The 23,186-nt window shown below is 51.0% G+C and overlaps 1 protein-coding gene across 1 annotated transcript in view; it reads left to right on the top strand.

Annotated features, from left to right (window-relative positions):
• The window catches only part of PTCH1 (patched 1), a 67,035-nt gene that overhangs the window by 16,264 nt on the left and 27,585 nt on the right, over nt 1–23,186 (top strand). The window contains exons 3-12 of the mRNA XM_081103535.1: nt 8,027–8,216; nt 11,305–11,374; nt 11,471–11,562; nt 12,950–13,148; nt 13,445–13,566; nt 14,567–14,714; nt 15,520–15,651; nt 16,046–16,201; nt 16,854–16,952; nt 17,453–17,578. Of these exons, the coding sequence (XP_080959661.1) occupies nt 8,027–8,216; nt 11,305–11,374; nt 11,471–11,562; nt 12,950–13,148; nt 13,445–13,566; nt 14,567–14,714; nt 15,520–15,651; nt 16,046–16,201; nt 16,854–16,952; nt 17,453–17,578 (1,334 nt within the window). The remainder of the gene's footprint in view (nt 1–8,026; nt 8,217–11,304; nt 11,375–11,470; nt 11,563–12,949; nt 13,149–13,444; nt 13,567–14,566; nt 14,715–15,519; nt 15,652–16,045; nt 16,202–16,853; nt 16,953–17,452; nt 17,579–23,186) is intronic.

The raw sequence follows: 23,186 nt of genomic DNA, 5'->3' as shown, positions 1-23,186 counted from the left end.
TGGCGGCCCTGTAAGAAATACTGGGAAGTGAGGGGGACCGTGGCAGGCAGCAGGTCCAGTGTGGGCAGAGTGCTGGGCTGACCTGATCGTGTCCGACAGGGCGAGCGGTTGGCTCCCGGGAAGGCCATTCAGGGGAAGCAGGCTGAGCTGCAGCAGATGGCACCACCAGCAGCTGTTGTGGGGTCTTGCAGCAGACGCATGCTCCAAGGGAGCCTCCAGCGACTTCTGCACTCCACCTCCCCACCCCTCCCCCTTGTCTCTGGGGAGGGGGAGGGGCGGGATGGTGTCCTGCTTTTTGTCTTGTTTTTGTGGTTTTCATCTCGCTGGCCTCCCTTCATGAAGGCAAATTCTCTCTGGGCTATCTGATTCTAGCATTTTCCCATGGCAACACCCAAGGGCACAATCCCACAAGGAGAAAAACAGCCCAGAGCTTAAGCAGCAGTTGGCTAGTCATGAATAAAAGAGATGGGTGGAAAAGTGACTAAAACTCACAGCCTAGGGGTTTTCAGCCAATTGCCCAAATTACTGAATCTTCACTTTTTTTCAAGTTAGAAAATGAGCTGGTGTTCATAATTCTGCAGTTGCACCCTTTTAGAGATGGGTACTTTTTTTTCACCCTCTTAATAACTAATCACAACATTGAAAGAGGGACCAGAAGTAACTAAAGGGTGTGTAGGGGGGGAGAGGGGGGATCTCTAGCATTTGTTCGATAATTCATGGGATTAATCAAATGCAAATGCTACGCTTGCATATACACAGACCCATTTTCCTAATTGGACTCTGAGTGGGTACTTTTCAGGCTGAAAGGGTCATTTGTTTTGACTGATTGACTTTTTGAGGCTTTGAGGAGAATTAATATCTTATACAGATGACTGCCTGTTCCCAAGGCTCTCTCTGTATTGAGGCTGTTCATTCATTTATTCATCCGACACCCTGAGTGTGCCCCGGCGAGCCTGGTGAGCCGAGGTGAGTGGGCAGTGGAAAAACACTTTGGTTGGTCGCCCAGATTATCTTTTTGTGGATCACAATAAGCTTTTGCGAAAAGCTTTTTTGCATGAATGCCACAGGCGTGTATTAAGCCTGTGCAGAAGGCTGAGGCAAGGGATGAGACAGCAGGCGGACTCCACGGAGGGGGTGTCTTTGGCTCACTCACCACGGATCCGAATCGCGTGGGCCCAGCTGTGGCCCCCAGCGTGGAATGGTTTCTCACCTGTGCTGGCCCTTCTTCGCCTTGGAAAACTATACTTGGTTTGCTTCGGGGAGGGAGGGATCCACAGAGCTTGATCAAGAACTTCGCAGGAGTGATGCCCTTTTACCCAGCTCTTTCAAAGAACTGATTTGAGCCTCAGGTTTCTGGAGAACCAGACAGTGGAATTTGCAGACAAAGAGGCATAGGGCCGCTGTTCCCTGGGCCCTCATCTCTCTGCCCCTCTGGGACCAGGAAGAAAATGGGGCCTGCCCACGGCCGCCCATGGGGCTCTACTGACAAAACTGGGTCTCCTCAGGGGTGTTGGGAAATCTCGATGCAGTGTTGTTGCCTTCTAAAGAAAGATACCAATCGTGCGCCCTGGGTAACACCGTCCCGCATCCTGAGAGCTCGAGCTGGCTCTGGCCTGGTGCGCGGGCTTTGGTGCTTCCAGGCTGTGTCCTCAGCTGGTGCTCAGAGGCCACGGGGCTCGAAAGGCAGCTGGACTCAGGGTTAAAGGGTTGGTTCTGCCTCCTGTTGTCTGGACAGCCAACTCTGTAAGTCACCCAAACTCTGCAGCTTTGCATTCTCCTCTGTCCTTGGGTGCCGATACATACCCAGCGATGAATGAATCAATGAATGAGCGAACAGGTGCCTGCTCAGCTACTGGCTAAGGGCTTGGGAAATTTCACATTCCTGTCGGTCCTATGAGGTTAGGAGGAGCATTTTTATTCCATTTTAACGGAGAAGGTTACTGTGGATTGACGGTATCGTGGGCTCTTCCCAAATCTCAGTGCCACCAGTGGCAGGGCCGGGACTCAGAACCCCGGACTTCTGGTCCCCCTTCTCATCACCTGTCCAGTCCAGTGTGTCCCAATTTCACGGGGGAGTGACACCGAGCAACATGTTTATCAATAAGTAAATAATGAGTGTGAAAGTGCTTTGCACGTGGGAAGCACCACACAAGCATAAAGGTTATTTTGTGTCCCAGGATCCTGAGGCAGCATGTTTTTCTGAGCCTTGTTCAAAGAGGTTGTTTGTTATTTTATTGGAGGAGGAAAAGACTGTGAGGACTCAGGATCTTACAGAGATGCACGTTATTTTTGTATTGAGCTTGTTTTTAACTCAGACTCCTACCAAGTAGCTTCATATTTATTTTTCTCTTGTCACATGGAAGTCTTTAATTATACATGTTCAGAAAATTTAAGAGACAGAGCTAAACCCCCAAAAGGGAAGCGGCTGAATATTCCCCACAAACCCCTGCAACAGCAATAAGGGCTGTTCCCGTGGCTGTCGGTATTCCTACATCTACATCACAAATACCAGATCTTATGGCTCATTCTGCTCTGTAGTAAAAAATGACTGCGTGCTATTTCATGAACATTCAATTATTTTAAAAATAAGAGAGAGGGGCTTTGACCGTGAAAATGGAAAGAGAAGAAAACCATTTCTCCCAGGTCACACCTGTAATTTCAGTCACTTGAAATGGGGTTGGTGGGGCTTTCTGAGAGCCAAGCTTCCCACGGGTGCATGATTAAAAAGCCAGCAACGTGAGGAACCCCTCTGGCTGCACTCGGCTGTGATTTAGGATAGCAGCATGTGTTGGGGTAGCAAGTCAGATGAGCCCATAACATTGCTCTGCCCAGAGGGGTTTCCGTGTCTGGCAGCTTGTTCCAGGGTGCCTCGGGGCGAATACCAGTGTCAGAGCACGTGAATGCTGTGCAGTTTATGACACGGGTGCCCCGGGGAAGGAGCTCGGTGTACCTGCTGTTGCAACCAAGTGGATGACATTATCATGGTGTCGCCAGGGGCCAGGCACACGCACCTCCTTTCTGTCCCTGCAAAAGCCAAACCCAAGCAGCTTTGCTGTTGCCAGTTCTTCTGCCCAGAACACTGTTCCCCGGGCCCTTCAAAGTTACTTCCTTTTAGGTCTTCCCTGGCCACTCCATGGGAAGTGGCCTGCCCCTCCCCACCACCCAGACACTCAGAAGGCATCCCCACCTCACTTTGGTTTCCTCCTCGGCCCGTCTTGTGCCGGGAGATGATGTCACTGCCTTGCTCGTCTGATGCCCGTCTGCTTCGCGGGCCAGCCAGCCTCTTGGAGCAGAGGACACCCTGGTCCCACCCACCATGGCACCCTACGGCTTAGCCTATAGCACGCACCCCCAGTGGTTGGCAGGTGAATGAATTGTTACGGCCATTTGTCCAGTAAAGCGGGTGTCAACTAGACTTTGTAAAAATTACTGAATAATTTTGCAAAAAATTCTTAGTCAAATAGAAGATGAAACGATAAGTAAAATGTGGCCACGTAATGTGCAAAAATAAATGGAATTTCACAGTGCTCCAAAGTAGGAAACAGCATAGGTCAGTGAGGGCGAACCTATGACACGCGTGTCAGAGGTGACACGCGAACTCACTTTTTTTGGTTGATTTTTCTTTGTTAAATGGCATTTAAATATATAAAATAAATATCAAAAATATAAGTCTTTGTTTTACTACGGTTGCAAATATCAAAACATTTCTATATGTGACACGGCACCAGAGTTAAGTTGGGGTTTTTCCAAATGCGGACACGCCGAGCTCAGAAGGCTCGCCGTCGCTGGCCTAGGTGGTTGAGGAAACTTTAGAAGTCAGGGCCTTTCAGCGCTAGTGGCTCATTCCACCCGTGATGACAGTCTTACCTTGGCTGAAACTGGTTGTCACGTTAGCCAATAGTCCTGTTTATCACTTGAGCGTCGAGACGGAAGGGCAAAAACGTTTTCAATCCCAGGCACCTGAAAATATACACCTTCATTAACACATCTATCTTAAAACATCTAAAAAGGTGACGTTATGGAGCCCCTGGTAGGAAGTAACATCGTTTCTGAAGACCCCTGTGATAAAGTCATTGCTCTGGCCTGAGACTGGCCTGGAAGAGCGTAGTCGGAGCCCCCAGGGTGGGACCTGGCATCCCGCCATCCTCATGGGCGCCCTTCCCTGCGTCCGCACCTCACTGACCGTGGCCCCAGGCCGCTGCTCTGCTAAGGGGCACAGGCCTGGGCTCCTGCTCTCGTGATTTGTTGTGACCTCACTGTCTTCATTCACCTGAAGTAAAGGGAATGCGACTTCTGTAAGCAGACCAAGAAATGGTGAGCCAGCGGTTCTCAACCTGTGGGTCGCGACCCCTTTGGGGGTCGAACGACCCTTTCACAGGGGTCGCCTAAGACCACCGGAAAACACATATATAATTACATATTGTTTTTGTGATGAATCACTATGCTTTAATTATGTTCAATTTGTAACAATGAAATTGGAGGTCACCACAACATGAGTAACTGTATTAAAGGGTTGCGGCATTAGGAAGGTTGAGGACCACTGTACTAGCCAGTCTTGAGGAGACGGGAGGAGGCCTCCGCGAGGCCGGGCATGGGGCCCTTGTGGCAAAGCCAGTCAAGGGAAGCGGCTGAGCTTCTAAAAGGCTGAACGGAGCTCCTGGGTGTGCTGTTCGCTTTTCAGAGGGGACCCCGGGCTAATGGTTGACTTTTCAGCCTCAAACTACTTTTCTGTCTCTAGAGAAGGTGGGATGGAGTGTAATTCAGCCCACTAGCTAATTGGTTAAAGACAAGCATTGCAATCTCTGCCCAAGGAGCCAATCAGAGCCTGGCCGCGGGCAGCTTTCACCATGGCAGAGGGCAGCCCTCACCCCGGCTGCAGGCAGCTTTCACCATGGCAGAGGGCAGCCCTCACCCCGGCTGCAGGCAGCTTTCAGGAGCCTCCTGGAAAGGGCCGGTGGCATTCTGTACCTTTATCCTGCATTGCAGGCTGTTTCCTATGTTTTCCTGTGGTCTTTCTTAAATGTCAAATTGATTGCAAGCTCCTCCCTAATTCCCCAGGGCATTTGTCAAAGTTCTGCCTGCGGAGTCTTAACTCTTTTTGTGGCCAATTGATCATTTCCCTCTGTCTTTTCCCCCTTCTCTCCCCTCCCCCTCTTCCTCTCTGATGCACACAGTCTGTTCATGTCCAGCCTCACCTCACAAGTTCCACGGTGGCCTGGGCCACATGCATGAGCCTGCACAGATGACCCCCCAGTCTGCGGATCTGGACTGGTTTTCCTAATGAGGGCATTATTTGCTTTTTAGCCTGCCCCCTTGTTTATAAAATATGCCAAGAGAATGAAACAGCCCGCAGTTCCCAGTACTTATTTACTTGCCCAAACCAAATGTTTATGTCCTTGAATACTAAACTCCAAGAAAAAGGATTCCTCCTCCTGGGAGAGCTGCTGTGATCGCTGAGGCTCCTCCGACCAGCGTAGCCGTAGGCCTGCCTCTGGACGAGCGCCACTATCAGTACCTTCAGGAATTTGCAAACTCACTTGTGGGCCCTGGAGTGTGTGGGGTCAGGGGGCTCTAGGGTTCTGTTTGCTGCTCCTCCCAGCCCCTTCCCCTTGAGTGCATGGGATCGAAGCTCAGCCCTCCCCTCCCGCCACACCTCCCAGCCAGGTGCAGCATTCGGAGCTTGGCCCGTTCTAAAACCACAACCTCGGGCCTGAGGAAGAGACAAAAGGAGTTTGCAGCAACAGCGCCACTTGAGCCCAGCTGCGCTGGCGTCTGGCATGCCCAGCTTTGGCTGGCCTGCTGGAGTGCAGGCTTGGTGCTGGGGCAGGGGTTCTGGCTTCCTCAGCACATTCAGAATTACCTGGGAGCTCCCAGAACGCAGGCTGCCCGCCGGAGGCGGCTCAACCTGGCACCTGTGTTTTCTGGATGCTGACCAGGTGAGTCTGAGGGAACCAGGTTCCAGGGCCTGCCCCTGACAGCTCCAGCTGACACATTTGGTTCCTCTCCAGTGGGGTTTCCCGTGGGCATCTGACGTGAATCCCATTATTCATCTTCTCCTGGCAACTTTTATGCTGAATACAGTTTGTCACCTTTCTTTGTTTCTTTTTCCACAAAGAGAAACATTTCCTTGTTACCTTAGCCAGATTGTTTAGGAGAAGAGTGTAAAGTGAAGCCATTTATCTTGAAATGTGCTGTGGGGGCACCTTGTTTATACAAGTGAAAGAAATTGTAACAGCGCTATTTGGTCTGGTCTGCAAGGAAAAGGTGTCTGAGTTTTCGGGCCCCTCCCCACTTTGCACAACAGTGCAGTAGTTAGAAGGTGCACAAAGCACCCATGCATTAGGTTTGTGCATGTGACAGGACAGTCCTTCATGGGTTTAGCAAATATTTTTTATGTTTATTACTACCTGGTGCACAGATTCGTGCACTGGTGGGGTCCCTTGACCTGGCCTGCACCTTCTCACAATCCCCTAGGGGGGTGTTGGACTGCTAGTTTCAGCCCAATCCCCGCAGACCAGGCCAAGTGACTTCACCGATGCACAAATTCGTGCACCAGGCCTCTAGTATGCATATAAGATCTTTCGTTAATCTCTTCCCGTCCTCTTCCCGTCCTCTCCCGGCCCCTCTTCCCTTTGAGATTCATCAGTCTGTTCTATGTTTCCATGCCTATGCATTGAGTGTCTGCCCCCTGGTGGTTAGTGTGCATCATAAGCTACTGGTCAAATGGTCACTTAGGCATACACACACACACACACACACACACACATACACATACACTAGAGGCCTGGTGCACAAAAATTTCTGCACTTGAGGGGGGGGGGGTCCCTCAGCCCAGCCTGTGCCCTCTTGCAAGATGCCTGAGACCACTTGGGGGATGTCCACTTGCTGGCTTAGGCCTGCTCCCTGGGCTCATCTATATGCTGGCAGTCAGACAATCCCTCTGGCAGCCCGGGAGCCCTCGGGAGATGTCCACTTGCCAGTGGGGAGCAGGCCTAAGCTGCGGTCGGACATCCTTAGCACTGCTGAGTAGGCAGGAGAGGTTCCCACCACTACCGCTGTGCTGGCAGCTGGCAGCCTGGCTTGTGGCTTAGCAGAGCTCCCCCTGTGGGAGCGCACTGACCACCAGGGGGCAGCTCCTGCATTGAGCATCTGCCCCCAGGTGTTCAGTGTGTGTCATAGAGACCAGTCATTCCCAGTCGTTCTGCTGTTATGGTCAATTTGCATATTACCCTTTTATTATATAGGATAGAGGCCTGGTGCATGGGTGGGGGCCAGCTAGTTTGCCCTGAAGGGTGTCTTGGATCAGGGTGGGGGTCCCACTGGGGTGCCTGGCCAGCCTGGGTGAGGGGCTGATGGCTGTTTGCAGGCAGGCCAAGCCTTCCAGCAGGGACCCTCACCCCATGGGGGTGTGGCCAGCCTGGTGAGGGGCTGAGGGCCATTTTCAGGCTGCCCATAGCCCCTTCAGGGTGGGGGAGTCCCGCTGGGGTGCCTGATCAGCCTGGGTGAGGGGCTGATGGCTGTTTTCAGGCTGGCCACCCCCCCCAGCGACCCAAGCTCCCAGCCTCTCCTTTTTTTCTTTTTTTCCTGGGATTTATTTATCTTCTATAATTGAAACTTTGTAGCCTTGAGCAGAGCCCAGTGCCAGCCAGAGCAGGCGAGAAGCTTGGCTTCCTCCATCGCCGGGGGCAACCCAAGCCTCCTGCTTGCTCCAGCTCCCTGGCTGCCCGCTGTCTTAGTTGGGTTAATTTGCATACTTGCTCCTGATTGGCTGGTGGGCATGGCTTGTGGTGTGGCTTGAGCGTAGCAGAGGGATGGTTAGTTTGCATGTTTTTCTTTTATTATATAGGATTGGTAAGTTAAACATTCCTGATAACAACCATGTGACTGTTACTCCTCAAACATCAGCCCCACACTTTCATAACCAGAGTTTGTTTATCATGTATCCTCTGCTTCTCAGAGGTAGCACATAGAACGTGAAAATGTGGGGATTGTGCTGTTCTAATCGAAACTCGTACATGTTTATCAGTTGGTGGACGAGTAAGTCGTGAATTAAATTATACTCGCCAGAAGATTGGAGAAGAGGCTATGTTTAATCCTCAACTCATGATCCAGACCCCAAAAGAAGAAGGTGCTAACGTCCTGACCACAGAAGCGCTCCTCCAACACCTGGACTCAGCACTCCAGGCCAGCCAGGTCCACGTGTATATGTATAACAGGTAAGGTGAGGCCGTGGGAAGACGCTGCTCGCTTAGGCCCCTTTATTTTAATAAATAAGGTTGCCCTAGAAATACAAGTGGGGTGTTCATTCAAATAGTTTTTTAATGAAATGATTTTTTAAATGAAATTATTAAAAAAAAAAAACCCTCGATCCATTTCCAGAGTTTGGTAACCAAAGACATGACTTTATAATGTATTTTCAGTAAGTATTTAGTCACTATCCCCAAATGTATATGATCCTTCAAGCTGCCACTGGGATGCGATACAGTACACCTATTCTGAAGATGTTTTATTACTTGAGCTGTTTTTATTTATTTATTTATTTATTTATTTTTAATATATTTTATTGATTTTTTACAGAGAGGAAGGGAGAGAGATAGAGAGTTAGAAACATCGATGAGAGAGAAACACCGATCAGCTGCCTCCTGCACATCTCCCACTGGGGATATGCCCGCAACCCAGGTACATGCCCTTGACCGGAATCGAACCTGGGACCTTTCAGTCCGCAGGCCGACGCTCTATCCACTGAGCCAAACCGGTTTCGGCCTTGAGCTGTTTTTAGAGTAGTCAGATTTTACATTGCCTTTGGTCAGCTTGCGAGGAATAAGGAAAGAATAGAATAGAAAAGAAAAACAAAGAAGTTACTAATTATTTTGTAGTCACTGTAGATATTAACAGGTGTTGGTTTGTGTCACAAAACCAATAGAGGGGGGAGCCACTATGGCAGATTTCTGCAGATAGATAGGTGGCGTAGGTTAGACTTATGCACAGCTTCACAAAATATTACCCTTTAATTTCATAGCTAATTTAACAACGCTGTGGGTACAGTAAAAGCAGAGGAGGAGTTCTGGCACTTTTTCTTACCTATCTGAGCTGTGAGATACCAGGGGGGGGACTTCACATCTTGTCCAGCACTTAGGTCAGGGCAGGCACCTGGAGTTTGTTGACTGCCTGACTGCCTGAATTGATTCATTTAAGTGGGTCTTCTCCCTGAGCGGTTGAGATGACTATCCCTAAACCCCATTTCCAGGGGACCACTGAGTTGGCGTTTATCTAACTCTGTCCTGCCCCCATAGGCTTTCAGCACCAGGAGGAAGCGGCAGTGCAGACATGTTCAGTGGCCGGGGAGAAAGGGAGAACAGAATGAAAGCCTGTCCTTGCCTCTGCCGTAACCTCCACTCTGCATGCACTTCGCTGGGTTGGCTATTCTGTCAGACCCATCCGGCTGGAGGCAGGATTCGGGGCCCAACATGACCTTGGGACACGTCACCTAGTTAGCACACTCTTGTCTCCTCCCCTGTAAACTAAGTTATGGAGTGTTTGCTCTGTGTCCTCAGGAGGGTCGCAGAACAAGATCAGGCACATGTTTATGTGAAAGGGTTTTAGGAAATGCCAGGGGGTGTATCTTAGCGCTCTTGTCAGGCAAACTTGGGTGGAGAGCGCATCCCAGCCCTCACCGGCACATCCCTCCAGTCTGCCGGGAGCTTTGAAGGGAAAGCCACTACCTGGTGCAACTTAGTATAATGTGCAAGTGGAAATGGGTGTTCCAGGGCCTCTGTGCGCATGCCAGGGGCGTGCTTACGGGCTGGAGCTCACCTGGAGGGGCTCGTCGCTTACTTAGGAGATGTGGACGCATCTGTACAATGAAATAACACTTTCCCTGAGATGGAACCGGAGGACTTTTATGCATGAACTGGAAAGAACACCTAGTTCAACCCATCTCATTTTTTTAGGTGAGGAAATTGGAAATTAGATCGATTAGAGCATTTGTCCAAGTTCATACAGTTATTAAATAGTCCACAGCCAGGTTTCATGCCTCTCTCATGGCTCCAAGCCCAGTGGTGTTTCTAACCACAGCCATGCCCTTCTCAAGCAAGTTTAAATGAGTGAATTGATCAAGGGATGTGACGTGAGAACCTGCTCATGCTGGATAGTCTGTGTTGATGCTGTATGGAGTTAGAATATGAACATTTACATGGTGGGTGCGTGGGCAGATGGATGAATGAATTGATAACTTGGGTCCTTGGAAGGAGCTGAGAGTCTAGTTAGGAAGAAGAAAGAGTTCAGTGTAGATGAGCAGGTACCAAGCCAACACGGGCAGTTTCCGCTGCAGGTGCTCCTGGCGTCATGCGGGAGGTCTGCCCAGCCCGTGCTCAAGAGAAAGGGGTCATTCTTAGGAGCACTGGTCAAAGAATGCGTAGCAGGAAGGCAGCCTCTTAGTGGGTCGCCAAGGGGTGTGTGGGCTGGGCACAGGGGAAGAAGGCCAAGTCCAGAACTCCCCTTTGGGTGATCAGTACAACAGAGCAGTGTGGAGGGAGCTCTTTATATTTATTTTTTCTTCTCTTGGATTTCTCTCCCCTACTCTTTCCAAATTTCCTTTTTTCTTTCAAGTTAGACTTACCTTCCTTAAGGCATGAGCTTCTATAGCACTCTTTTAGGGATAACAGTGCTCTATGATTATATGTAGGTGCTAGATGAACGGTAAGTGCAGGTCAGTATACTTAATACCGTTTCTACAGGACGAGAAGAGAAGACCATCAAGTGGGAAATGGATAGACCTGGCATTGCTTGCAGCATTCATTCATGGTTAAGAGTAGGAAAGTTCATTGTGAACACTGTCTATTAATAAGGACATTATCTGCTAGTAAAAAAAAAAAATAATAAGGCAGTAGTATTTTCCCACCTGAATATGTTAATACATTATAAGCCTTACCCATTTAGTCTCCAGTTATTTTGCATTTATGATAACTCAATCTGAATTATTTGCCCTGAAGTTGTTTAATGTATGTGGAAAGCAGATTAATGGTGTAAACAAGATTATTGGGAGAACACTTAAGGAAACAAGACTTCTCAAGTACTTTGGTAGTATTCATTTACATAAACACCCACACGTTAATTACAATTGAGTATTAACTATTCATTAAAGCGAGCTTGTTGGGTCTCTACTTGGCAAAAGCTCTGCTCGTTTTGACAGATACTTAAAAGTGACCAAAATCTCGATTTGTTCTATATAGTCTATAGTTCCGGTTTTGCACTGAGTTCCTGACTTTATTGCAATGAGAAATTTTTGTCTCTGCTCTTCACTAGGCAGTGGAAATTGGAAGATTTGTGTTACAAATCCGGAGAACTTATCACAGAAACAAGTTACGTGGATCAGGTATATTTTCTCTTTTGTTTACAAAGAACATTCTCAAAGACACCCCAGTGGTGTGTGTCAGCCTAACGCTTGGCCTATTCTTTTTAATTTTGACAGATAATAGAATATCTTTACCCTTGTTTAATTATCACGCCTTTGGACTGCTTCTGGGAAGGGGCCAAGTTGCAGTCTGGGACAGCATACCTACTGTAAGTGTATGATTTTGTTTTCTGGCGTCTGATTTCTAAGCTCTAGAATGTTTTTGATATTACTTTATCATTGTTTATTCTGTTTCAGTTTTGAACAAGAAGTAAAAACATTGAAATTCCATGTGCATTTTTTGAGTGAATAGTCTGGGGAGAGAGAGGTCTGCAGCAGAATATTTTTCCTCTTAAAAAAATAAAGTTCTGTAGGCATCATTAAATTTCATTCACTTTTACCAACCTATTTATATGCAAATAAAATGCAAATGGTTTCAGAGTATGTGTGATTTTTAACTCTTTAAAATGTTGGCAGTTTTGCAGACTGCACTCAAGCTTAGCTTATCTTTTAAGGAGAGAATTTATTAGTGGGTTCATGTCAGAACTAAATATCTTGAGTGAAAATTCGAGATCTTCCTGAGGAGGAAAATGTTAACCTTTCTTGGGATCACATTAATGACATTTAAAGGGAAAATCTGCTATCTTTGAAGGCCCTGTTAGTGGGTGCTTCGAGGTTTAGCAGTTGGATATTATATACTCCTCATCATTTACAGAATAATTGCTAATCAGTGTCGACATTTTCAGTTAATTATGCAGGAGTTAGTGCTTGAGTTATTGTTTCTGCCCTAGCTTGCACGTCTCTGCAAAAGCAATCTGCAGTGGCCATCCCCTGACCCGCAGTGTACAGTTTTAGATGGGAAATAAGGGGTTTTGTGTTTTCTGGTTGGGAGATTCTGAATAATGGCTTCAGCCTGGTTAAGCAGCTACAGTGTGGTTTGAACCACATAACAGGCAGCCAAAAGCCTTTCTGGTCTGTCAACAGCACAAATTCAAAAGTGAGTGTGGGGGGAAGTGGCCTTGATGGCGGTGATGGCGGAGGCGGCAGGGGGTTTAGAGGGTTGCCTGCCAGGCTGTCAGAGGGAGCTCATAAGTATGGGATTATTACAGGTAATGGAGATCAAATATTTTGATTGATGACATTGACAAAGTAGTTATTAGGCTTGCAAGTGCTAATTTGATATTGCGACTCCCTCTTTTTTCTTTTTTTTTTTTTTAAATCTCAGTCTTCTGTTTAGAAGCACCACTGGCTAATTTTGTTTTTCGGTATTAAAATGCAGTAGGTGGGCAAGTTCAGATTCCTTGTGCCTTCATTCATGCATCAGCCCTCTGCTTGCCACCTTCGTTGGAGTTACTTTCCCGACTTAGGTTTGCATGCACAGACCGGGAAGGGAGCGGTTTGCTTTTTCATGCCGGGGTGGGGTCCCAGGATGGCAGCGTTACCAAAATCCTCACGTGATCTGTGATGGGCGCTAGTGCGAGCACTCTCCGCGGTCTTGTCATTTTCCTGAGGGTTTGGAAGCCCCTTCATTGCCTTGCCTCCTCATTTCTTTCACAGAGGTAAGCCTCCTTTGCAGTGGACAAACTTTGACCCTTTGGAATTCCTAGAAGAGTTAAAGAAAATAAACTACCAGATGGACAGCTGGGAGAAAATGCTGAACAAGGCGGAAGTTGGCCATGGCTACATGGACCGGCCCTGCCTCAACCCAGCGGATCCAGACTGCCCCGCCACCGCCCCCAACAAAAACGCCACCAAAGTGAGTACATCCGGGATTCTTCTCGGGACAGGCAGGGAGAACACTGTGATGGTTTCCCCCATTCTTCACTTTATTCTTTTCATTTTTAAGATTTCATTCTCAATGACTCCTTTTGTCTGTGGCACTAAGTTTGTTTATAGAGCGAAATTCTGCTGTAAGATTTGCCGTACGCCTCTCATTAGCCTTGTTTTTAATGTTCTCGCTGAAACAACCAAGCCCTGAATGCGCTGGGTTTTAACAAGGCGTGTGACCTGCCTGCTAATTCCCACAATTATGTGGCTGTCTTCCCATTCTAGCCTCTTGATGTGGCCCTTGTTCTGAGTGGCGGATGTCATGGCTTGTCCAGGAAGTACATGCACTGGCAGGAGGAGCTGATTGTGGGTGGCACGGTCAAGAACAGCACTGGGAAGCTCATCAGGTAACCCAGCACAGGGAAACCCAACCATCGCGTTGCGTCCTGTCCCGAGAAACCACTTCCCTCCGACATCTGCGAGTGTACTGGTATTAATGCCTCCCTGCTCTCCTAGCTAGCTGCCTGTTGTAATAGCATCTTAGAAAATAATAGCAGACCAGACCAGCTTGAAAAGGCACCACGTGGGGCATTTTTCGAGAACATTTTTGTCGTTTTCATCGAGACTGTAGTTAGCGAATATAGGGTTTTAGATCTGCCCGTTGTGTAGAAAATCGGGGCACGTGTAAAGCAGACATGGTCACAGCATGTGGAGTTCGGTGGTACGAGCTGAATGCCCTTGTAACCTGTTAAGCCAGCGGTTCTCAACCTGTGAGTCTTGACCCCTTTGGCGGTCGAACGACCCTTTCACAGGGGTCGCCTAAGACCATCCTGCATATCAGATATTTAAATGACGATTCATAACAGTAGCAATGTTACAGCTATTGAAGTAGCAACGAAAATAATTTTATGGTTGGGTCACACCATGAGGAACTGTATTTAAAGGGCCAGAAGGTTGAGAACCACTGTTAAGCTAGAGAGAAAACCAGCCAATGATGGCTGACCAAGAATTGTCCCATGGGCACTGCACTCCGTGCCGTCAGCCCTAGGCACTCATCCGAGCCTGCTCCCTCGGGAAAGCCATCTGGGATTTCTGCACAGGCGAGGGGCAGGGGTGAGCCCAGCATATCTGGCCAAGCTATCTACTCCTCTACCCTCCCTGTTTCATTGAGTAGAAACTGAGAAAGGAAATTGCCTATTCATTTAATTTTGGGGTCTATCTCTAGAAGGTTTGTAAGGTGACACCTTTAATATGGTGCATCAATCTGTTAAATAAGGTAACACCGGGTCCGGTTGTAGTGGGAACCTGTGCTCATGTAGAAGGATAGGAGGCTGCAGGAGAGTGGGGCGCAGAGAGCCGCTTCTGGGGGTGCTGATCTCTGCCTTCTCACCACCACCCCTCATCCAGTGCGCACGCCTTGCAGACCATGTTTCAGTTAATGACTCCCAAGCAGATGTACGAACACTACAAGGGGTACGATTATGTCTCACACGTCAACTGGAATGAGGACAAGGCCGCGGCCATCCTGGAGGCGTGGCAGAGGACCTACGTGGAGGTAAACCGCCAGCGTCCTGACACCCACCTTTGAATCTGGGTACAAGCCCCTTAGTTTCCAAATACTTCATTCGAATGGTGTTTTAAAACATTTTTTTATTAGAATTTATTTTCAAAACAGACCGAGTCTGGGAACCTGTGGGATGAAAACGTTTTTCCCTTTTCTTGATATTGAAAATCTTATTTTCTGTGCGACGCACATGCTAATTGGGGTGCCCTGGCACATTTTGAGTAACCAGTTGTGAACTCTGGAGTTAGGCATAACTGTTTAAAAAAACAAAACAGAACACTTGCTGCGCAAGAAAAGGTGTCTGGAAAGCATTAGCAAGGCACAGACTCCGTCACAGCTGCAGGGCCCTTGGTTTGGTCATGTGACAGGAGCTGGCCTTTGTTTCCCGAGCAGTGACCTCTCCTGAGCTGGGTGCGACCTTTGAAAGGTGGCCCGAGAATGAACGGGGAGGGGTGCCCGGCAGAGCGCCTTGTTTTGGATTAGTGGGAACTGCTGGAGAGCCTCGGGGAGGGAGCAGCAGTCCTCCCGTAGAGCGCATACAGCCCTGGGCATGAACTCCGATGACACCAGCTCCCCAGGCCCCACATGCTCACTGGATTAGTGCTCACCTGTGCTGTCCCAGGTCCAGGGTCGTCAGGCCCAAGTTCAAACCTGAATTGTGCAGAACTCTTGATAAGGCACCAGAAAACAAGTGGGGGTCAGGTTGCAGAGGCGCATCCCCGGCACCTGGGCTATGCATTGAAGCTCCTTGAAGCACTGGTTTCATCGGGGACGTTCCCTTCTGTTGTGACCACAGGTGGTTCATCAAAGCGTCGCCCAGAACTCCTCTCAGAAGGTGCTTTCCTTCACCACCACGACCCTGGACGACATCCTCAAGTCCTTCTCGGACGTCAGCGTCATCCGAGTGGCCAGCGGCTACTTGCTGATGGTAACCGTCTGTTCAGTTCCCCCCCTGGGGGTTGGGGTCTCTGTTGGTTTTGGGTTTTTACCTTTCCGTGACGCCTCCTGCTTTTTAACTGCTCTTAACACATGTGCATCTCAGACAGAGAGAGCTCAGGCTTCATAGCAGTTTGAGAAGCGGTCGTGTGGAGTTTGCCCATCTTTGATTTGTACCATTTCATGTGATGTCTGTAATGTAAATTTTTGTTGTTGTTGGATTTCATTAAGTTTTTTTTTTTTTTTTTACCTTTTGATTTGGGGTGATGGGTGGGGGAAAACATTAGAATCCTTACACATTCTAATGTTTGGCTTTTGTGTCTCCCCCACCTGCCCTCCCCCCTCCTCCCCTCCCCCACCCTCCCCCTCCACGGTTCTGCTTGCAGCTTGCCTATGCCTGTTTAACCATGCTGCGCTGGGACTGCTCCAAGTCCCAGGGTGCCGTGGGGCTGGCTGGCGTCCTGTTGGTTGCACTGTCAGTGGCTGCAGGATTGGGCCTGTGCTCATTGATCGGGATTTCCTTTAATGCTGCAACAACTCAGGTACTAAAGGAGCCACCCATCGCTTTGTTGACCAACACCCCTCCCCAGGCCCCGACCTCCTGTGTGTCCATGCCACCTAGAGGGTCTTTTCCGCTGGGAAGCCACATCCCTCAGGGGAGCGTGCCCACGCCCCTGTGGGCGGGAGCGCTGAATGGGCTTGGCGATTAGTAGAGATGTTTCCCTGGCGATTAGTAGAGATGTTTCCCTCGTCAGTGGAATTCAGATCATTAGTAGAGCAATGGTTCTCAAACTTCAGTGGGCTCGTGAACACTGGGCGGCTGGGTCCACCCAGCATTTCTGAGCCTGTTGGTTTGGGATGGGGGTAGGGAATCTGCATTTCCAGCCAGTTCCCAACGATGCCGGCCCAGGGGTCACATCGGAGAGCCGCTGCTTTAGATGAGTTCCATTCCTTCTCGTTTATTAACTTAAAAAAAATCATTGCGTGTGGCGCTTAGAAACACGTAAGATCTAGCGTGAGCCGAAACTGCTAGACGTCGGGGATTTAACTGTCAGAAAAGCGGAGCGCCTCACCTTGATGAACGGACGCTGCCCTTTGCCAGCTCTGGGGGGCGCGGGGACAGTGTTTGAAACGGCCCTGGAGCGGTCAGGCTTGAGCCCTCCCGTCTGACGCGCTGTCCTCGCTCCGGCGCAGGTCTTGCCGTTTCTCGCTCTTGGCGTTGGTGTGGATGATGTGTTCCTGCTGGCCCACGCATTCAGCGAAACGGGGCAGAACAAAAGAATCCCTTTTGAGGTAAGAGAAAAACAAAGGAATAGGGCTGCGGGGGCAGCCACGGCCCCTCTGTTCCCGAGTATTTGACTTGATTTTCCTCAGTCTGCCCCAGTAAGTAATGTAGTCCCAAGTCAGAGGACGCGTTCCTGGCTCTCCATAAGGAAGGTCAGCTGGAAGGACCCAGGAAATATATTCCAAAGTGCATTTGTTTCTCTGAGGGTTCGTGGGGGGCAGGGGGTCACTTTGTCCCCACCACCTTTTACACTGTATTAACTGAGTCATTGCCTTGCAGCTTTGTGTTTGGGGTGGTAATAACATGGGCAGCATATGAGTGTGTGGATGGTACTGAAAATGCTCCAGTGCCCGGGTTGGGGGGAGCCAGGGGTCTCCCTGTCGGATTGCCTGAGGCAGCATTCTCAGTCACCATGGGCCTGGTTTTGTATTTGAATTGTTCACGCAACCCCTGCTCTCAGGAAACCCTGCTCTGTGCAGCTCTCAGCACTGTGCCTTCTCGTCCTCAGGACAGGACCGGGGAGTGCCTCAAGCGCACGGGAGCCAGCGTGGCCCTCACGTCCATCAGCAACGTCACCGCCTTCTTCATGGCTGCGTTGATCCCAATCCCTGCCCTGAGGGCCTTCTCCCTGCAGGTGAGTTTCCGGTGCTGAGCCTGCGAGCGTCGCCCAGCGGCTGCGGCCCCGGTGCAGGCAGGGACGCAGCCTGTCAGCACCTGGGACTCCTTCTCCTGGGCAGATGCTTCACGCTGATGTTCCTCTAAGACAGTGGTTCTCAACCTTCCTAATGCCGCGACCCTTTCATACAGTTCCTCATGTTGTGGTGACCCCCAATTTCATTGTTACAAATTGAACATAATTAAAGCATAGTGATTCATCACAAAAACAATATGTAATTATATATGTGTTTTCCGATGGTCTTAGGCGACCCCTGTGAAAGGGTCATTTGACCCCCAAAGGGGTCGCGACCCACAGGTTGAGAACCGCTGCTCTAAGGAGAACCGTGGTGTTCTTTTCTTTTCTGTGGCCGGGTGTCCTCCAGGCCTGGTGCCTTCCGGAGTCACCCTTTGCATGGATAGCTAAACTGAAAGGCACCAGGGCCACGCCCTAGGAGACGCCAGTGAGCCCCTGCTGCACGTGGGCAGGAGTCCCCGCGTCGGTCCTGGTCTGGCTGCGTCATGGCCTCCCTGCTGGAACGCCCCTCTGGGTTTCCGTGCTTTGTCCCAAGCACGCCACCTTCCCTCCTGCTTCCCGTGGCGCGGCGCGGCCCCAGGCCACCGGCAGAGCCGTCCTCGCTGACCGGAAAGGTGGTGGCAGGTAGCCCAGCTAGGTGACCACTCAGAACTGAGTGGGTTTGGATGCCACTGTGTGAGAAGGTGTCGCCATTCTCTGCCTGCAGGAGGGTCTGTTGATGGGCCTTGCCACCTCCTCTCCGTAGTTAACTTCCACGGACTCTCCTGAACCCCTTTTCTCTTTCCCTTTGGCCCCCGGTTCCCCTCTGAGGCTGCCCGAGAAAACTCAAAATTCCTCTCCCTCCATGCAGAGCAGTTTGGCCCGCATTGTTCCGCTCCCTCCTTTCACACCTGAAGGCCGTCAGGAACTTTTTTAAACCAAGAGCCAGCTTCTGTGAACTGTGAGCGTGGAGAGGTCTGCAGGCGGGGCCGGGGCCGCAGCCGTGCCACTCCGCGGCCCGCTCATGCTGGCTCTGTGGGAAACGCCCAGGGACCCTGCCGTTTCCCAGACGGAGGAAGAGGCTGCCTGGCCACTCGGCCTTCCTACCCCGAAGTGACTTAGCGTGTGATAGCTCAGGGGTATTCTTGAAGTTTTGGGAGCTACATTTACTTTTTTTTTACCATCACCATTTATCCCCTCTATACGCTTTTCCAAAGCAGATGGAAGGAGCGATGGCTTTCCCTTCGTTTCTTTATTTCTTTTTCCTTTACAGCAGGGGTCCTCAGACTACAGCCCGCGGGCCACATGCAAATACAAATATTGTATTTGTTCCCATTTTGTTTTTTTACTTCAAAATAAGATATGTGCAGTGTGCATAGGAATTTGTTCATAGTTTTTTTTTAAACTATAGTCCGGCCCTCCAACGGTCTCAGGGACAGTGCACTGGCCCCCTGTTTCAAAAGTTTGAGGACCCCTGCTTTACAGTATGATGTGTGACTCATGAGATGGCCAGGTTTTTAAAGGAAGCAGCTTCTGAGGTCACTTTCAAACTGTCTTTATACCCCACTCATTTATACTGCTTTCCTGTCTTCAGTCACCAGAAGGTTCTAAGGATGGGTGTCAATTTACATTTTTATTAACATGGTTAGCTCTTTTTAGTCTCCATATTTGAATTTCATTTCACTAATTACTGACTCAGCAGCTGCGGACTCTCCCGTGTTTAGGACCCTGGATTTGTCTGATATTTAGTGTTAGATATAACACGAAGAGAGATGCCGTGCCGGTCACTGTGACCACCAGCTCCCGAAAGCAAAAAGATTTAAAACAACAAAAAAGGTTTCCTTTGTTACAAACATGTAGAGAAATAGCGAGGACATGGATCAAGTTAACCTGAGACGGGGGTGGAGGCTCAGGAAAAAGAAAACACCTCTCAGTGACGTGGGAGGGAAGGAGCTGCCAGGGGCCGCAGGGCTGTGGACCAACCCCTGCACAGGCGGCCTCCACACAGCTCCCTCTGCCCATGGACCTCCCCCTGCACAGGCGGCCTCCACACACCTCCCTCTGCCCATGGACCTCCCCCTGCACAGGCGGCCTCCACACAGCTCCCTCTGCCCATGGACCTACCCCTGCACAGGCGGCCTCCACACAGCTCCCTCTGCCCATGGACCACCCCCTGCACAGGCGGCCTCCACACAGCTCCCTCTGCCCATGGACCTCCCCCTGCACAGGCGGCCTCCACACACCTCCCTCTGCCCATGGACCTCCCCCTGCACAGGCGGCCTCCACACAGCTCCCTCTGCCCATGGACCTCCCCCTGCACAGGCGGCCTCCACGCTGCTCCCTCTGCCCATGGACCTCCCCCTGCACAGGCGGCCTCCACACAGCTCCCTCTGCCCATGGACTGCCCCCTGCACAGGCGGCCTCCACACAGCTCCCTCTGCCCATGGACCTCCCCCTGCACAGGCGGCCTCCACGCTGCTCCCTCTGCCCATGGACCTCCCCCTGCACAGGCGGCCTCCACACAGCTCCCTCTGCCCATGGACCTCCCCCTGCACAGGCGGCCTCCACACAGCTCCCTCTGCCCATGGACCTCCCCCTGCACAGGCGGCCTCCACACAGCTCCCTCTGCCCATGGACCTCCCCCTGCACAGGCGGCCTCCACACAGCTCCCTCTGCCCATGGACCTCCCCCTGCACAGGCGGCCTCCACACAGCTCCCTCTGCCCATGGACCTCCCCCTGCACAGGCGGCCTCCACGCTGCTCCCTCTGCCCATGGACCTCCCCCTGCACAGGCGGCCTCCACACAGCTCCCTCTGCCCATGGACCTCCCCCTGCACAGGCGGCCTCCACACAGCTCCCTCTGCCTATGGACCACCCCCTGCACAGGCGGCCTCCACACAGCTCCCTCTGCCCATGGACCACCCCCTGCACAGGTGGCCTCCACACACCTCCCTCTGCCCATGGACCTCCCCCTGCACAGGCGGCCTCCACACACCTCCCTCTGCCCATGGACCTCCCCCTGCACAGGCGTGCCCCCTACACACCCGGCCTCCGCGCAGCTCCCTGTGCCGCCGCTCTGGCTTTCCGTGCAGCAGATTCTAGAACTGAGAAGTTGTTCTGGAGTCTTCTAGCCGGGGGACCCTCTCTCCCGCCGCTCCTTCCTGCTCCCTTTCCCTCGCTGCTCTTCATCTGCTCTGCCTCACGCTCCTGCTGCCTCCTTGTCCCCTCTCATGTTCTCTTCTCCTCTCTCAGTACACTGGCGACTCATCAAGGCACGCTCTCCTTTAATGGTGCCCTCTGGTGTGCCGGTCTGACACGCTACCTGCGTTTCCCTAACGTCTTTTAGAAAAGCCAGTACGCCAAGTGCTTCCAAGGTAAGCCCCTGCCGGAGGCGGAACGAGTGCTGCCGCGTTTGCAGTTCTGTCCCCGGCACTTGCAGTGTCACCTGAGAAAATGGCATCTGCAGCGTCCAGGAGTCCTCGTGTAGGAAAGAGCGGCTGCCCAGGATGCAGGCTCATTCTCTGTCAAACAAAATTTTTAAAAAAGAAGAAAATGTAAGAAAAGACAGAGACTGCGCCCTGCGTTTTGCAGTACTCACTCATCGGAGCCTTTAACTCTGATGCTGCTGCCCTTGGAAATGTGTTGGCATTCGAAATTGACCATTGGGCGTGCCTCTCTCCCTCAGGGAACTGTGAGCCGCGGTGACTCTGGGCATCCACTTGTGTTGATGTTTTCAGGGTGCTACCGACGAAGCATCTACAGGGAGAGACCCAGAGAGGTTCTGTCCAATAAGGCACCCATGGCCACTTGGGAGTTTTCCCCGTGCGACTTTTCCCGTTTTGTAGCTTTACCAGAATCCATGGAATTTTCCCCCGAAGAAGCTGTCTCACACCTCCTTGCCTCACACCTCCTTGCCTATCTCCACCCATCTGTCCGAATGCCGCCTCTGTACCAGGAGGCAGGGGTGCCCGCTGCAAGCCTTTGGGAACCAGAGCCCTGCACTGGCTTTGCTGGTAACTGAGTGGTGCTTCTTCCTCCATGGGACTCCCGGGAGAGGATGCCTTATGTTCCAAGGGTCGCGGGTGGAGACGAGGGCCCCTCTCGGCCGGGCCTGTTGGTCTCTGTGCTCTGCAAGGGCCTCAGCGGGGCCGCCGTAGGTGCTTTGCAGGGACGTTGCCTTTCAGCACAGTTAGAATCGGTGGACAGTGCACGGCCCTCCCCAGCACCTTTTCAGAATTGCTTACAGTTTCTCAACCTCACCTTGGCTCCAGCAGGGACACTTCTCCTTTACTGAGGAGCCCTTGCTGTTGGCTTTCCTGTCCTGGTGCCCTTGAGGGGGTGTTGAAGGTCTGTTAGTTGCTCACCAGACAATATACTCCCTGGATAGGTAATAAGCCATTTGGGTTTCCTCTCTCATTGCGCTATTTCCACCAAGAGACAGGAGGATGCTGGGCAGATTTCCTCATTGAACGAGGCTGGTGTCCTGTACATTCCCCAGCCCCTCCGGAAAGTACCAGTGTCGCTCCGGCTGCACCCCTGGGCCACGTGTGTGCCTGCGTGGCTTATCCTTGCACAACCTTGGCTCTTGTCCTTAGGAACTTTTGTTCAAACCGAGTCACCCAGAGTCTGTTGTCTACGTTGTACTCCTGAATTCTAAAAATAACTGTAATCAAAAGAAAAGCTGAAAGGACTCCACCCCCAGCATTGAGTTCTCCTAGAAAATCCTAGAACAGCGGTTCTCAACCTGTGGGTCGCAACCCCTTTGGGGGTCGAACGACCCTTTCACAGGGGTCGCCTAAGACCATCGGAAAACACATATATAATTACATAGTGTTTTTGTGATGAATCACTATGCTTTCATTATGTTCAATTTGTAACAATGAAAATACATCCTGCATATCAGATATTTACATTATGATCCATAACAGTAGCAAAATTACAGTTATGAAGTAGCAACGAAAATAATTTTATGGTTGGGGGTCACCACAACATGAGGAGCTGTATGAAAGGGTCGCGGCATTAGGAAGGTTGAGAACCGCTGGCCTAGCGAGTCAGACCCATTCTTCCCAACATCCCTCTTCTCTGATGCGTCGGCGTTCTCCCCACCCCGCGTCCCTCCCCTCAGGAGGGGACCAGATCGGACAGGAACTCCCAGGTCTCAGTTGGGCTGAGGGCGGAGGCATCGAGCCTGCGTTTGAATCCGATTGACTGGGTAACCTCGGGCAGGTGACCTTCCTCTGCATCACCAAGTCTTCCCTGGGGGAGGGAAGCTATGCTGATGTCTGCCCCCTGGTTGCTGCAGGAACCCATGAATCATGTGTAAGGACCTGACCTCCCTTGGCTCCTGCTTTCTCCTTCCTCTTCCCTAGTAGAGTCTTAGCCTCCAGTGCTGAACGGCTGCACAGCATGTCCCTCTCAGATTTCGCCCTTCGGATTTCCTCCACGCGGCACCTCCTTCCTCGGGGTTGTGCCAGCGGCCTTTTTTGTCCTATGTGTCCCTGGAAACAGTTCCTTGACCGCCATTCCAGCCCACCTGCGCGCTCTCTCCCTGCCCTGAGCCGCTGTGGAGCCC

The sequence above is a fragment of the Myotis nattereri genome, assembly GCF_964212035.1.
Source record: "Myotis nattereri genome assembly, chromosome: 12".
Taxonomy (NCBI): Eukaryota; Metazoa; Chordata; class Mammalia; order Chiroptera; family Vespertilionidae; genus Myotis; species Myotis nattereri.
This window is presented reverse-complemented; position numbering and strand designations above follow the sequence as displayed.